This window comes from Drosophila kikkawai, chromosome 2L (assembly GCF_030179895.1).
Source record: "Drosophila kikkawai strain 14028-0561.14 chromosome 2L, DkikHiC1v2, whole genome shotgun sequence".
In the NCBI taxonomy this organism is placed as follows: domain Eukaryota; kingdom Metazoa; phylum Arthropoda; class Insecta; order Diptera; family Drosophilidae; genus Drosophila; species Drosophila kikkawai.
The window spans coordinates 16,934,115-16,950,081 of record NC_091728.1 but is presented as its reverse complement, the minus strand read 5'-3'; the positions used below and the strand labels follow the sequence as shown (position 1 = coordinate 16,950,081).

The 15,967-nt window shown below is 40.0% G+C and overlaps 1 protein-coding gene across 1 annotated transcript; it reads left to right on the top strand.

Annotated features, from left to right (window-relative positions):
* The first annotated feature begins 2,583 nt into the window (after positions 1-2,583).
* LOC108076859 (neprilysin-2-like) lies at positions 2,584-4,512 on the top strand. The gene has a single exon (XM_017169888.1). It carries the CDS (start codon positions 2,584-2,586, stop codon positions 4,510-4,512), a length of 1,929 nt encoding a protein of 642 aa, XP_017025377.1.
* Positions 4,513-15,967: the final 11,455 nt, after the last annotated feature.

Below are 15,967 nucleotides of genomic sequence, written 5' to 3'. Positions count from 1 at the left end.
GCTTGGTTTTCGCCGGCTAATTGAATATTTTCATATAGATGTTTGGTGGGGAAAAATAATAATAAAATTTTAAAAAGAAATATGTTGTCATTTTTCTAAGCATAAAGTTATTTAAGATATATATTTGTAATGTTTTTTAGAGACATTTTGCCCTGCGCTACCGTTCTCTACAATCAATAACAATACGAAAAATGTTTCCATTATAAAAAGTGAGAGGAAAAAAAGGAATAAAAGGGAACGCAATCAGAATCGAGTTTCATTCTCAGGCCATTTGCCATTGCCAGAATCCAAACTAACAGCATTGACTCAAGTCCGTACCAAAATGTGAAAATGCGAAAAGAAGCTGAACTGAAACTAAACCCTACCGAGCTAACTAATCTTTTTTTTAGGGATTTCTTTGCCTTTTTTGTAGCTGCCAATCCGAGTGACCAAAAACGAAAATGTCATCATCAGCAGTCGAGCTTTGGTCAGAGAACAGAGGGAAAACCCAACCGAACTCGGAAACTACTATGCTGTATTCCCCCCCTGCACACATACATATATGTATTTGGATTTATACATATATACTGCCACTCAACGTAACTTTTTATGTGCAACATAGCAGAATGATTGTGTTCCGTTCCAGAAATATCAGCACAACAAGCACGGCAACAACGCCCGGCCACAGCAACAACATCTTAAGCCGTTTCGCATAAAATTTCACACACCATTTTAGCCAAGTGCCACATTACCTGCACACAAGATGGGACTTCAGGAGAGTCCTCTTGCTGCCCCGGCTCCTGCTTCGTGTGCCTCGAATGTCCTGCGAACCAAACGAACGAGAAAGAAAAATAAAACGTTGGAAAAATGCTGGAAAACACGAAACTGAACATAAAAAATACCTTTTGACACATGCAAGCGGAGGCAAATGGGGCGTGGCCATAGCTGGCCAGTCGAAGGCTGTTGAGGAAGGGTTGGGGAAGATGGGATGGCGTCCCATCCAAAAGGGAAGGCTTAAAATCAGCGGGCAAGGACTACGGACTAAAATGGCGCCAGCCAAACGAGCTGAAAAGGAAAAGAAAAATCTTGAAAATTGCATTTTAAGAAGAAGTTCGTGTGGCTATAACGGAAAATCTATAAACGCACGCGTCCACATACGGCTAGATTCATATATATTTATATATATATGGCAAAACGGAATGCAGACGATGGAAAAAGGATACTGGAAAGCTCAATCTGGCCCTGACTTGGGGCCACAATAGCCATTCGGTTATCCAGTTGGTCAGCAAAGCATCCTGGACCAATCCAATACAATTTTAACGATAATGTGGGCCAAAGGCAAGCGATTCTGAAATTGATATGGCCACCAAAATGGTGAGTATTCTGAAACGCTCTCACCGACCCCAGCAGCTGAGACGCGGATGAATGCAGGCTAAAAAATATCACGTATACGCAGCATAAACACAATAAAAACAAGATCCGGTTGTAGCAAAATAAATTGTACTATATGGGAAGAAGGTGGGTAATAAACTTATTTATAAATATAATAAAATTATTACTTACAGCTTTAATTAAATTATTTCACTTCCTCTCTGTACTTGAAGTCAGTTCATGGAAAATAAATCTGTAAAATATTTGCCCTTTAAGCAACATCTAAAAGAAAATTCCACCCGCTTTGAGTATCAAATGCGTTGCCATAACAATTTCCACTTGCACTGCCAGCCGGCCTGCTGCTTTGGCAGAAATCTAGATCCAGAAGCGCGAGAACAAAAATTATGGCAACAAATTGCAAGCAAACAAGCAACAAACAAGTGAATCACCTTTAACGCCGCATGCCCTTACGCCTTACTTCGTATTCTCTTGGGCTGTCAAAGGTGGAGGATCCTGGCATGAGCCTCAGAAGCAGTGGCAGGACGACTTCGTGTGGCGAAGGCGTGGCAGGTTTTGTCATAACTTCAAGGGCCTTCGGGCGGTGCAAGAAAAATAATAGTAGGGAAAGAACCCAAAATGACAAAAAACTGCACACAGAGAAGAGCGGCAGACAGCAGACAGGTTGAACAGCTAAAGACCCAGACATGCATGTCAAAGGACAACGAAATAATTGGGTGTGAGTGTGCACTGTGCAAAAGATGCTTAAGAAATTTATGAATAATAATTTTTAATAAACATTGTCGTGAAAAAAATAATAATAAAGAACACAAGGAAGGTATTATTATTAAACATACAACAAAAATTATTCAAATAAAATACAAATAAATAACAATTTTAGAGAATTTAAAGTTAATACTTAAGAACTAAAGTCGGATCTCTTAAAAAATATAGCTATTTTTGTATAAATGATTAATGTCTACTAAACGACGACTCTGTGATTTGTTTAATCTTCAAAGATTTCAAGTACTTCGGTCCCCAGGGCCCTGCCTCTTTAGATCTTATTTGTTGTCGGCAAAAAACTTTAAATAGATTAAAGTATTTGCCGAAAGCTAAACACGCGTTGCCCTGTTATCAGCCGAGGGCCTCTCGTGCTGACCCTACACTATCAACGTTCTGAGCAGCGGGTTAAAATTGTACGTTTTTTCTGCCCAATGCCTTAGTTAGTTTGTGAAGATGGAGAGACTTACGCGCATCGTGTGTCTATTGTCGCTGCTTGGGCTTGCAGCCAGCTCTAACGAGGGTGCCCTGAGCCTCATCCTTCAACGTATGGACAGAAGCGCCGATCCCTGCGAGGACTTTCAGAAGTTCTCCAGCGGCAAGTTCTTGGAGGTTCATGAGGGCGAAAATGTGTACTCACTGCAAAACGTAGCTGTCCAGAAATACAATGAACAGTTGCAGGAGCTGTTCGATGATCTAAAGGACACGAACTTCATCGATGAGTCCAGTGTGGAGGAGAAGGTGTGGCAGTTGTACAACACCTGCAGTACAGCTCCCAAGAAGACCCATTCTTGGAAGCATTACTTGCAGCTAGTGTCACCGAACCTTGACCTTCCCTGGCCCCAGTTCACGCCCCGAGGAGGTGAGTGGCCCCAGGAACGATTCCAGTGGCTGGTTACCCTAGCCCGTCTCCGTCGCTTTGGCTTCAAGAACTTTCTTATACCCATGGACCTGACCACGAAATCGAATGACAGCAGCCAGTTGTTAATTAGTTTGGGCAGCCACCCTATAAAAACGATTCCAGAAGTATCCGATACGGAAGAGCTTCTGATTTCCCTCAAGGTCTCCAGGGAGAAGGCCGCTCTCCTGGCCAGCAACATTACAGATCTGGAGAGTGATTTACAGAAACTGGCCGAAGAAGACAACAGCTTGGTACAATATATGACCACTGAAGAGTTTGAGGAGCGGACCAGCATTTCCATTGGGCATTACCTCGAGATCGTACTGGGCAGCTCAATCGACTCCGGTTTCGAGCTGGAGGTATTACAAATTACTTACCTAGAGGGTTTGAAGAATGTAATCGAGAAATACGACAGCGAAGTGGTGGCCACTCACCTGGTGGTCGGCTTCATTCGCTATCTGAAGAGTATGGATGGCAGTGAATCCAACGGAGATCCTGCCATGTGTGCTGCCGCCGTGGGTGTTCTTATGCAGCCAGCCAGCGAGTTTCTCTACAAGAATCTTCACTTCGGAGAGGAGGAGCTACAGCGGAATGTTGAGGAAGTCCAGCGTATATTCAAGATCATCTCGAACACCTTCATGGCTCGACTCGCAGACAATCGTCTGAACCTTACCTCGGCCGAGGTCCAACATCTGCAGGAGAAGCTGAGCGCCATGACCGTGAGGGTGGGAAACCTGCCCAATGTTGAAGACCAGCGCAGCTTTGTCACTAATTTCTACTCGGATCTCAACTTAAACACGAATTTGGACTACGCCGAAGCTCAATTGAAAGTTTTGGAGCATCTGAATCGAAAGATTTTGGAGCAGCTTGATCGCCCAATACCCAGGGGCAAAGAGTTTTACCTCTTCCACAGCCAACTAAATGCCGCTACCGAGGGCACTTTCTATGAGACTAACAACATGATCATTCTACCTTATCTAATTCTCCAGGAGCCTTACTTTTCGCCCGAAATGCACGATGTCTTCAAGCTGAGCTACCTGGGCTATCTTATAGCCGGTGAGATATTGATATACTACGATCCGTATTATCTGTCCTTCGACAGCCTGGGCAACAATAGTACTTTGTTGGGGAATTTCGAAGAACATCAGGGCTACATCGATGGAATATCCTGCCTAAATCGTACCGAAACGCGCGCTATAAGCTACCGAGTGATTGATGTGCTTGCTTTGGAACTGGTCTACGACAGCTACTTTGGCAAGGATTCCACGCTGAGCAAGGATCAGCCCTGTTTCTTCAAGGTTCCCCTGGAGCAGTTATTCCTGCTTAACTTCTCGCAGCTTCTCATTGGCAACTACTACGGATTGGGCGATCCGAACGATGTGTCCCTCCACGCGTCGGTGAGCAATCTGAAGGCCTTTGGAGAAACCTTTAGCTGTCCAGCTAATGCAACTTTGAATCCGCCAATAAGGTGCACCATTTGGTAAAGGGAATAATTTCATAAGTCTTTTATATAAAAAAACATAACAAGATGTTAATAAAAAATTCCTTTTAAAAATATTTTTTATAGATTAAAAGTTTGTGCTTAAATCTTATTCAAATTGTGGACTCAATTTACTTAACATTTTTCCTCAGTGCAAATGTGTTGCCGTTTGTGTGCGTTGCTTAACACTCAAAAGCGGAAGTAAGCGTCGTGAGCTGTGGTCGAGGATGAGAAGGAGCAAAAGGAGAGTAAAGCGACAGGAAGCCGGCTGAAGTTTGTTTTCTTGCGGCCTCATGACTGGCACTTCTGTCTGCTGATACTGGTGCTCGTGCTGGTGCCGGTGCTTCGACTCCTGCTCCTTGGGCTCTCTTTTGCTGCTACTGTTGCTGCTATTTCTGCTGCAGTGACAGCAAAAACCAAGGAGCGACAACAACATAGCAGGCCACGGAACACGAAGCTGGCAGAAGGATATACAGACAGCAGGACAGGTGGTGCTGCACTAACCGACACAAAAATATCACTTTAAAGTTTGCCAGTGAGTCCTGTCGTCTGTGTTAGTTTTTGACATGAAATTGCATTACATTGCACACCAGTGCTGATCATCTGTCTTCCTTACAATTGTTTAAAAATGAGGTTATTGGCTTTTAAATATTCCATATTATAAATCCAGCAGAACTGATTGAATAGCTTGGTTATTTAAGTATTATACATGGTTTATGTTGGTATTTTTTTATTGAGATTATAATCACTGAATGTCTTATGGTAATTAAATAATTTATTGTATTATCCCTATCACTTTTTTAATTTTATTTTTAAGTACTTTCTTTGGTTGCCAGCACTGTCCCAGACCCAAGTTGGGTGTTACACTAAGTTGGCTCGGCACTTTTGAACATTGTCTTATTTTCATGCCAACTGTCGTTTGGTTTCTCGAATGAAGTGTACAAATTAGTTGGCCTTGTCACAGGCAGCAACAGCAGCAGCAGCAGCAACAGCAACTGCAACTTCAGCAACAAAAACAACAACTTACTCTTGTCTGGCATCCTTAAGCTACTTTTCATCGATCCGCTCAGCAATTACGTGCAGCGCTCTCGCTACGGAAACAATTTATCAGACTGGGCAAACGACCCGAGAGCTGCTTTTGCCCAGCCGAAAGGAAACAAAAAGTCGAGGGAAGAAACACGAAAACAAGCTGAGTTCAGAGAATGTAAGCCCAAAGTGCATGGTAAAGTAAATTTTATTTAACGGCAACAGAGCAGCAGCAACAAACAAACAAAGTAAGGCGAAATTTCAGCAAGAACTATGGCTGAACATTTGAGATACTCTATGGGTAGGCAAGGACATATGGGTAGATATTTTGGTATATCTAGGAATAGGGGGAACTAAACCTTCTTATTTTTAACTAATCAATTAACAATTGAGCCCAAAACCTATTTAAAAAAATTGTAAGAGACTATATGAAAATGTTACGTATACGTAATATTTTTACAATACTTTAAAGCGATTTTATATCTAAAAATAATAATAAATCACAGTTTGAACTATACCCGTACTTTAATATACAACCTACAAAAAGGAGGCCTTGAATTGCACCTGCAATGAAAATTCCTTTAGGAAAACGTATCCTTGGGGCCAATGAACTAAATCAAGGAACGCCCACGCTGGGGATCAAAAACCCATCCTCGTTTAGTTACTGCCAAATCGTCACATCATTACTTATAGTCCGGCAAAATATAGTGTTTTGTGTCGAGTTTAGCCCAAAAATGGACCGACTCGGGCCAAATTGAAAACGTTTTCGGCTGAAATGCACTTACCGGGCCAGCCTAACCGGCCGCGGCATGAGCCCCGCTCAGCCCCTGGCCATTGACTGACAGGAGCCAGTGTTGAAATTTATTATTGTGCCAAGCAAACGGGCAATTTACCAAACTGCAATTGTCGGAGGAAGCGCACGGGGCCATGGAGACCGAGACGGACACGGAGACGAAGACGGAGACGGAGAGCTAGAGAGCGCACAGTGTCTAATCGTTGCGCTAAATTAACACGTATACGCCATGTGGCCGGCCAAGATTTTTGTCTGCTTGGCAATTGCCGAGGAGTTGCAGGTTAGACGGTCGAATGGTTGCTTACATTTTCCCATGCATACTTTCCGGCCAGCCGCTAGTTTTTCTTTTCTTTATTTGGAAATTTCTTTGTTAGCAAAAAGTACTCGCTGAATTAATGGGTATTTCTGGGCATGGGGAAGACAGCAATATAAAATTCGTTGGGTAAATTAATTTTACTTAATATTATTTAAAACTAAGAATTAATTTAATCCCAAATATATAAAGCTTAAGACCTTTATGGGGGTGTTTAAAAATATATATTATTTATGTTTATTCTTTCTTTGTTTTTTTAAATGTTTATTCAACTTTTTGTGTTAAACAAGTAATACTCCTTTAATGAGATTTGTTAAGGCAATAAAGCAATTTATGCAGTATACATATCCTTTATTTATATTTAACTAAAGCATTTTATTTAATTTTATTTAGTTCATATAATGAACCTTTAAAATAAAATAAATGTATAGCAAAAAGGTATATTTATATATTTAAATTTATTTTCCACTACGACTTGCTCTTTATTGGCACAATCATTTTACCGTGAGCGCCGGATATTTGATAGTCGAAAAGTCCCGCCATTTTTTCCGCTGCAATGCTCACGTTTTATGGGCCACAATTTCACAGTTAGCCAAGTTAGCCAAGTGGAGGTGCCAATATTGTTGTAAACTGCTGATAGTTGCTGTGCTGTGCCCTGCTGTGTGTCTGCTGCTGCTGCTAAATGTTGCTGCTGCTGTTGCCTGGAAAGTGCAATGCGCCAAATGCGATTGCCATTTGCTCCGCGCTCGTTTTGCCTTTTCCCTTCTATCTCCCTGTTGCCTTTTCCCACTACCCAGTCAGTGGCAGTGGTCCTTCGTGAGGAGTTCTCATTTCTGTTTCATTTTTATTGCATTTCATTCGCTTTTCGCCACTCAGCAGCAGCGGCAGTGGTAGCCAGCCAGCCAGCCAGCGAAATGCGAAATACATTTTTAGTTTTCTAATCGACGCGCGTTCATCGCATAAAAATAATGCAATAAACGATAATCCAAACGAAGCCAGCTGCATTTTTTGGCTCGACTTTTGTTCGGTCTCCCGATAATGGCTTGTTTATGGTCTAAAGCGGGAGGGTCTAGCCCGGAATGATGGCTAATATTGGAATACTTTTGTCATGGTTGGGGGAAACGGAAAAGGACATAAAACGGGGAAACTTCACTTAATCGATCTGCTCTTAAGAAATTGCATTTTGTAAAGAAATTGGCTGAAAGGAAATCGCTAAACGAATTTACTGAAATTAAAGAAAGCTGGAAATTATTGGGGGAAGACAGTTCGAAGTAAATTTTATAAAATGTTAAAAATATTAAATTAACTCCATCAATAGGATTTGCAATCTTCCATCAAAGTCTAATCCATTCCCCTTCATTTACTGTGACAACAAACTCCATTTAGCTGCAGTTTTTTTTTGCTGTTTGAAGATTCACCCGGAACGGATATCGAGTCCCATTTCAACTTTAAGTTCAGCCCTGCTGGCATTTGGAATTCATGGCGCATTTAATGAACTTTGGCGACAGGCAGCCAAGCCAGGTGAGCGAAGGACTCGAAGGCGAACAGCTGAGCGCCATTTGGAAGGAGCTTCGGAGAATGATAAACGGCCCGGCTGATAGGGCCAAGTAAGGCAGCGGCTTTTTTGCTGTTCTCCAGTTGTTTGTCTGTTTTTTTTTTTTTTCTTTAGCTGCCACGCGAAATTTAACAACACAATAAAACACATCAAATAAATTTGCGCTGAAATTTCGCTTATCAGCGAGGCGTGGCAGGGGATTGGAGGATGTTTAAGCGGGAGATTTAATGGCAACTTGATAAGCAGACAGCCGGCAGAGTCGCTTTAAACTCATGGTAATAAACTCAGCGAGTCGTGAAGCTGTTTTCAAAATCTAAATAGACTCGCAAAAGCAACTTGAATTTATTTCCCAGCTTCTGTCCCGAAAAAAGTTAAAAGTTACAATAAAAAAAAAGGAAAATAGCGAGTCGGGTAGAGAAACGCGGAAAACAAAGGCTAGAAATAATACCGCGGCATGCATAATTTCAAATGGTTTTTCGGCGTCCTGGCGACCACATTATGCAACACTCCTTTCAGCACACACAGACACAAAATACACTAGAAAAAATAAGGATATGTAATGAATTTATGTAATATAAATAAAACATTACACCTGTCAGAGTTTTCTTTGAAGTAAGGGATTGTAAAAATATTCTTTTCTAGTTATAACACAATCCTTACAATGGTATTCGAACTCTTAGAATTTTATTTCGAAAACCCTATTTCTTGTAGTGTACAGAGCAGACCCCCGCCAACCCCTTACCGCATACTCATTATGATAATAAAAATGCTGAGCGGCATGGAGATGTGGCGTAAAGGGGTCGGGGGCAGATCTGCGTGGGAACGGTCCCCCACGGTCAAAGCCCACAACAACAATTAAAACGTTATTAAGCGGCCGGCGGAGAGCAAAAAAAAAATAGAAGAATGGAAATTATGCAAGGATGGGCAAATGAGTGAGAAGAATAAACCAGGAGGAGCAAAAGAAGGAGGCGGAAGTGGCGGACCACAAAACAGATACAATGAAAGGTAGAAAAGCTAAAAGCGAGTAGCAAATAAATGACAATGCGGTAAAAAATGTTAGTGAATTTGTGGCCAAGGATGTGGACAAAAGGCAGCTCTGCTAATGAATGTGTGGTACGAATGAATAAACTAAATATGTGTACGTTTCAGCACATGTGTGGGGGTTGGTATCTAAATTGGAGTGGCTACAGTGTGCCATCCATACGAAGAAGGGCTGCGGAATAAATTAAAAGTAAATATGGCCTAGATTTGATTTCCATCGAATTTTAGAGAACGAATCTAGCCAAGTATTGCATTTCTAAATGCTAGGAGTAAATAATTGATCACCTTTGAATTTTTTTACTTGCTAAAACCATTGAGTGGTGCAAGTAAAACAGGAAAAACCACTTAGAATAGAGTCTAAAATCGATGCGGACTTAAAATCCCACTACCACGAATTAAAACTATAAAATTTTATCGATTTGGTTTTAATTTGTGGTGCAAATGACAATCAATTAGTGGTGGTGCAGCAGGGATTTTGGGGGACGGAACTTAAATAAAACAAACTTTTGTTTTTCGCCCCACATTGTATTCGGATCTAAATTTCTTTTGTTGCTCTGCTGCTGCTGATGGTGCATTTGTTTTTCTGGTCTTGAAATGTTAATTACGACCAAAGAAGTACATGAAAAGAATTCCATTTTGGGGCGCTGAGAGCGAAACAAAAACTTCACAAATGTTAATTATTTAGCATGGCAAGCGAACAAAAGAAGCCTTGCAGAGCAACAAACAAATAAGCATACACATATATGAATATACCGACTGTGGGGCTTTTGCGTGCATTACAGAATAATGCACTCTAACAGACATTCCCCCAAACACCCACAGAAATATTTACAGAAATGGAAGAAGTTGCATATTAGGGAACTCCCGAGAAAAACAAAGTTATGACTGCATTTTAATTAATCAGGAGCAACGCACAAATATTTCTGTGTGGTGGCTTATAAAGGAACATTTCGTTTCAGGTTTTGTTTCCAGATAATTAAGAAAATGCTTATTTAGCAACAAGGATTATAGAGCTAGAAGGAAGTGTATAATGTCCTTAAAATAATGTATATTTTCAATATGATAATACCTAAAAGTTTTCACTTTGGGTAAACTTTAAAAACTTTTATAAATTATGAAAAATTAAAAATACACCAGCTAATAAAGAAAACTATTGTTCTACATTTCCAGCGCCCCTTTAGATAGGAAATCGAGGAAGAATAAACTCTTCACGCCAACGCAGGAAATAAAACAATATAACCCGGAAACGGAAACTTTCAACCACTAGTTATGAGCATCGTTAATTAAACTACTCCATATAAATCATAGACACCGAAACACGGTCTCAAGGATTCTGACCGAGCCCCCGTTATCCATCTATCTCTGGATATCTGCCGCCACTGTTTTTGGGCCTCTCCACTTGTACAAGTTTTTGTCTTGGCCCAGCTTTTTCTTGGCCTTTGTGTCTTGTGCTACAACTTGGCCAACCAAGGAGACGTCGACGAGGCTGCCGGGAATGTCGGGGAGGGAGAAGCAGTTGGCCAAACACTTTTCACGTTGCGCGAAATTTATCATGATTCCATTACATAATTAAATCCGTTTTAATAGAAACTTTGCACGTCTTTCCCCCCAATGTTGTTGTTGCTCTTGATGCTCTCGTCTCTGGCTGTTGTTGCTGCTGTTGGCTATCTTTTGAGATGTATTTGGTAAAGTTTCCATCGCCAGGGCCAAATTGAAAAACAAAACAGTCCAAAGGAAGCTGTAAAGTTGCCGCTGCCTCAGTTGGCGTCGCTGCTATTGCGTAAATGAAATTAAGAAAGTAACCAAAGACTCAAAGCCTCTTCTTACTTACACTCTTTCCTCCCCCAGACAGCTACTTTTAGCAATCTTCTGCTGCCATCTCTGCACTGAGGGGAAAGTCGCTTGAGCTATTTAGGTGTGTTTTTTAAATTTCTTAAAAAAAATTTACTTAGGATAAGAGATAATTATTAAAAAAATAATATTTTTAGATAATTGAACATATTTTTATGTGGATGTGCTTTTTATTGAAACATTGCGTATACGTAATATTTGATAGCTGTTATAAAAATCCTTTTATTAAGCGTTTTCATTAATAAATTTGTACTTTGGTTCCAATTTATATATTTCTGTTAATTTTTCCGTACTTTCCCTAATGTATACATCAGAAATTATAAATATATTTCCTTGAATGTTACGTATACGTAATATTAATTATTTCCTCCTTTTTTGCTTTACCATGTATTTCTATTTCCTTGTTCTTTAAATTAAATGTAGTTTTAAACGAGTGTTTATTTATTACTTCTGTCTTTAATTTAATAAAGTTATGAAATTTTAGTTTTTGTTTTTTTACTTTACCAAACACCTCCATTAAGAATACTTTACCTTTATATTTTATCGATTTCATATCAATATTTCTTATATATATATAAAAAATCCTTTGAAATCAGTTTTATTATTTTTTTCAAAGGCACTAGATAACTACTCTTCAACAAAGTTCACAGTGTTCATTAAAGTTATAAATTTAATATTAAATTTAACATCTAATGAAATTCTTTCCTAATTTCCTGAGAGCATCCTTAGTTTGGACACAGCTTTCTTACAGTGAATCCTTGGCTTATATATCTGTCGCACTCGTACCCCGTCTTCCGTCTGTTGCTTGGTTTTTGTCTTGATAAATTACCCCGTCCTTGGCAGCGATTTCGACGTTGTCGGGCGACACAGTAAAGTGATATTTTTATTTGGAGTCCGCTTCCGTCCTTCCTCGCTGCTCATCCGAATCTCGCTCTTTCTTCACCTCGTACCCTCAATTGCTGCCATTTTTAAATCTTGCCAAATTGTTAACGATGCTAAAGTTGCCATTGAGCGAGAGAGTTAAGGCGTTCCTGAAAGTCGTGGCGCTGGCCGAGAAGGAATACCGTGGACGAGCAGGAGGACCGGATGGCTGGCAGGACGTCTATGAGCAGCTAGCGAAGACGACGATGCGACGACAAAGTTTAGTAAATGAAAATAATTTTCAGTAGGAAAATTATTTAAAGTAGTTCATTAAGTGGGTAACATTATTTTCCCCTTCTTCTTTTTATTCTTTTTTTGTTAATTTTTGGACCCACTTTCAGTTGATAGCTGAACGAAAGTTACAACTATTTACAAACAATTTTAACATTTTTCAGTCGTTTGCTGGTGATTTGTATGCTTGAAGGAACTGGTTAGTTTTTGAAGTGTTTCTTAATTAAAAGAATATGTTAACTTTTATTTTCAGCTCGTTTAGCTTGAACACACTAATTTATTTGCTTTGAATAAAAGCCATTCATTCAAAGTCCTTTCAGATATCTTTAAATAATCTGCGAGTAACCGAGCTCATGGTAAAACCAGTTGCCCTAACCGCACCATCAACAGTCTTTATCTTTTCAATTAAAATCACATTAGATAACCACACGATGGCCACAAACCCTCCTATTACCCGTTACCCCTGCGTTGGCTGTGGAAAACTCTTCTCTTCTTTTTAGCCACACACACACCACCCCCTGCCCCGTATCGCACTTTCTTTATTCCAGCTTGACAACTCACTTAAATCGCAATAAATAAGGCAAAATAAAGGAGCAGAAAAAAAGGTATAGCACACCTGACAACACACCGAAGGCACAGCGATCCCGCATCACTGATAAGGAAAATCCTTGGAAATCCCATTCAGGCGAACGGAAAAACAGGACAAAACCCCTTCACAAATCCCCGCATCGGGCATTAAAATAAAATTAATTTTTCCCTTACTCAAGCAGGCGGCAGAGTAGCGAAATGACAAAACGATTGACTATTAAAATGGATAAGGCATAATATTTTTCGCATTTTGCGGTTGCCAGCGGGTGAGGGGCGGTGGAGAGCGTCACGTAAATGCAAGAAAAATAGTTTACAGTCGGAGCTTATCTCACTGAGCCAATAATGTTTGCCTTTTTCAAAATGACAAAAGCACTCAAGCACAGGATGGAAGGAAGGTCTGCTGAATGGAAGGACTTTAAGGACATAAAAGCGCCAACAGAAGACTTAAAATAAAAATGAGTAAAGTTTTATTTTCCTCATTGCATCACGGTGTAGGAGAGACAGGAAAGCCTTGAGGATGCAGCTTTTGAATTTCTCAAATACACAGATTACAGGTAAATTTTAGAGGCATGATTATGGTGAGAGTTGTAAAAGAAGTAACTTTAAATAATAATAATATTTATACATATTTATATATGTTATATTTATCTTCTAAACGCATCTACATCTTCTTCTTTATTTAGTCTACATTTCTGACATTTCTCAACCCTTTGACCCACTTAAAAAATATTTTAATATACATTTCCAGAGCGCTCTGTGGCCCGTTTGTTGTCGTCGCTGGTGCTCTTAATGTTTTTGCAACGGCAATTAAACATTGAGTTTAGGAAAGCACCACCAACCCCTTGGAAGCCGCAGGAAGTTCAAGTTGAAGATGCCATGAATAATTTCCTACTGCTGACCAAGGAGATGTGAAAGCAGCAACGGCAGGGGGCAAAGAGATAAAGCGTAGCTCACACAAAAGACAAAGAAACCGCAGAGAGCTGGTGGTGGGTGGAACCAAGGGGCAGGAGACAAGGGCAATATGTGATGATGGAAGGATGTGTGCATGGACTCGGAAAAAAGTTTCTCCGACTGCGGTGCGGTTTGCTTGGCTTTTGGGGTTTTCTTTTCGGACATAAGCACATCCCCTCTGAACCCTCTTCACTCCTTTCCTTTTGGGAGCTCCACAGTGCCCGCCTCTGTCGCCCGAGATTATGGCTCGCTTAGTGGGCAATTATCGCCTGCAGGGTCCATAATTATTATCATCACCCAGGACCAAGTTGCACTTTCATTTCATATTCAAAAGGCATCATGCTCCTGGTCCTCCCCCTCTCTGGAGGACGCTCTCCCGGGCAGAAGAACTGGTTGCATGTTATCTGCTGCCACACATGAGCGGCATGAGCAAACCGAGTGAAACTACTGCGAGCACATGCTGAAAACATAAATATAACAGAGATATATCCCCAGGGAGCCGGAATCGAGGCAGAGGCGGTTCTCAGAGCAGTCAGCCGAGCCTCTGCTCCTCCTCCTCCTCGTCGAACAATGGACTCCGGGTGCGAGTGGAATTGTAAGTGGACTTACAGCCAGCCCAGGACTCTGATGAGCGACTGCCACTAAAAATAATAATAAACGTAAATTTCTCTAATTTACACACACACACCAGCACTCTGGGCACAGGACAAAGAAGTCGGAGACACACACACACACACACATGGGGCGAAAGGACCTCGTGACAGGAACACTGACACAATGCCCCATAGAGATGCCACAAAAAGTGTAAATATATAGGAAACAAATGTTATATACCCTGTAAAAGGATAGAGAGTTTTTTATCTTTAATTTAATAAAGAATCTTAGAATAAAATATTCTTCTTCTGATATATAATAATTATCTTATAGAAACATAATGTACTTCAGGTTTTTTTTCTAATTTGCAGAGTCAAAAATAAACTACTGAATTTTATTGGTATATTGTATTTACATATAAAACGTTAAGGAAATATTACAACAGGTTCAATACTTCTTCAAATTAACATTTTATTTTATAATGCAATTACAGGACAGCATGGAAATACATATGCAAATCTTACAATAAGCTCGGATATATTAAAATAAATTGTAAGAGAAAAGAAATTAAATGCCAGAAGTGAAATTTAAGAAGGCTAGTTACGTTTATTTTGCCAATTTGATTTAAGGGTATAATAATGAGAACAGTTCCCTCTTTTACCACCCCTTCGAGATCAGCACAATTCGCCAAGCTATTCCCCAAGTCATTATGCCCTTTCCTCAGCCCTTTCCAGCTATCTCTCCCGCTCTAAGCCACCGCTTTCCTCACCCTTCCACCCCTACCCTCCCATCAAATAAACAACAAAGTCACTGAAATTTAATTTCCAAGCGGCAAAAAAGACCGAACGGCAGAGCGGGCGAGAGATGAAGAGCACTTGGCAGCATGTTCATGTTGCTGCTGTTGTCATGTAGCGACAGCGTTCTCCCTTCTCCCTCCCTCACTCTGTCCCTCTCGCACTCCGCTGCAGTAGCCGAAAAGTTGCCTTATCACTTGGGCGCATTTACATAAAAAAACCACAAATAAAAGTTGCCAACTAACGCAGCAGCGCCAGCGAGAAGAAACAGCAGCAGCAGCAGCAGCAGCGGCAGCATCAGAATCGGAATCAGAAGAAGCCCAAGAAAATAGAAGCACAATCACAATTGCGTATGCCCCGTGCACTGAGAAAAAATATGGTGTATATAGAATGGAATTTGGTTATCAAAAAAATATTAATACAAATAATAATGTCTAAAAAACTAAGAAGGACATGAGAAGAAAATAAATTTGTGTATTAAATTTAGACGACATTTTGCATCACTGTAAAAAATATTATAAACCCTGTTTGTCTTTTAAAAAAGAAAAAAAGCTGCTTAATTTAATACTATTGTATTATTATTATATTATATTAAATATTAAATTTCATACTTTATAAATATACTCCAAAGACACTTTAAATTAGAAAAAAAAATTCAAATTAATGTTTAATTAATATAAAATTTCATTCAAATTTAAATTCATATAAGAAAATAATTTTTAAATAAATAATATCATACCAAAGGTAATGATTATTTCGCCAAGTGTCGCCCTCCCATTGCCTGCGACTGAGTGAGAGAGT

Coding starts and splice junctions, on each gene's coding strand:
- LOC108076859 (XM_017169888.1), top strand. CDS start 2,584: ATGGAGAGACTTACGCGCATCGTGTGTCTATTGTCGCTGCTTGGGCTT.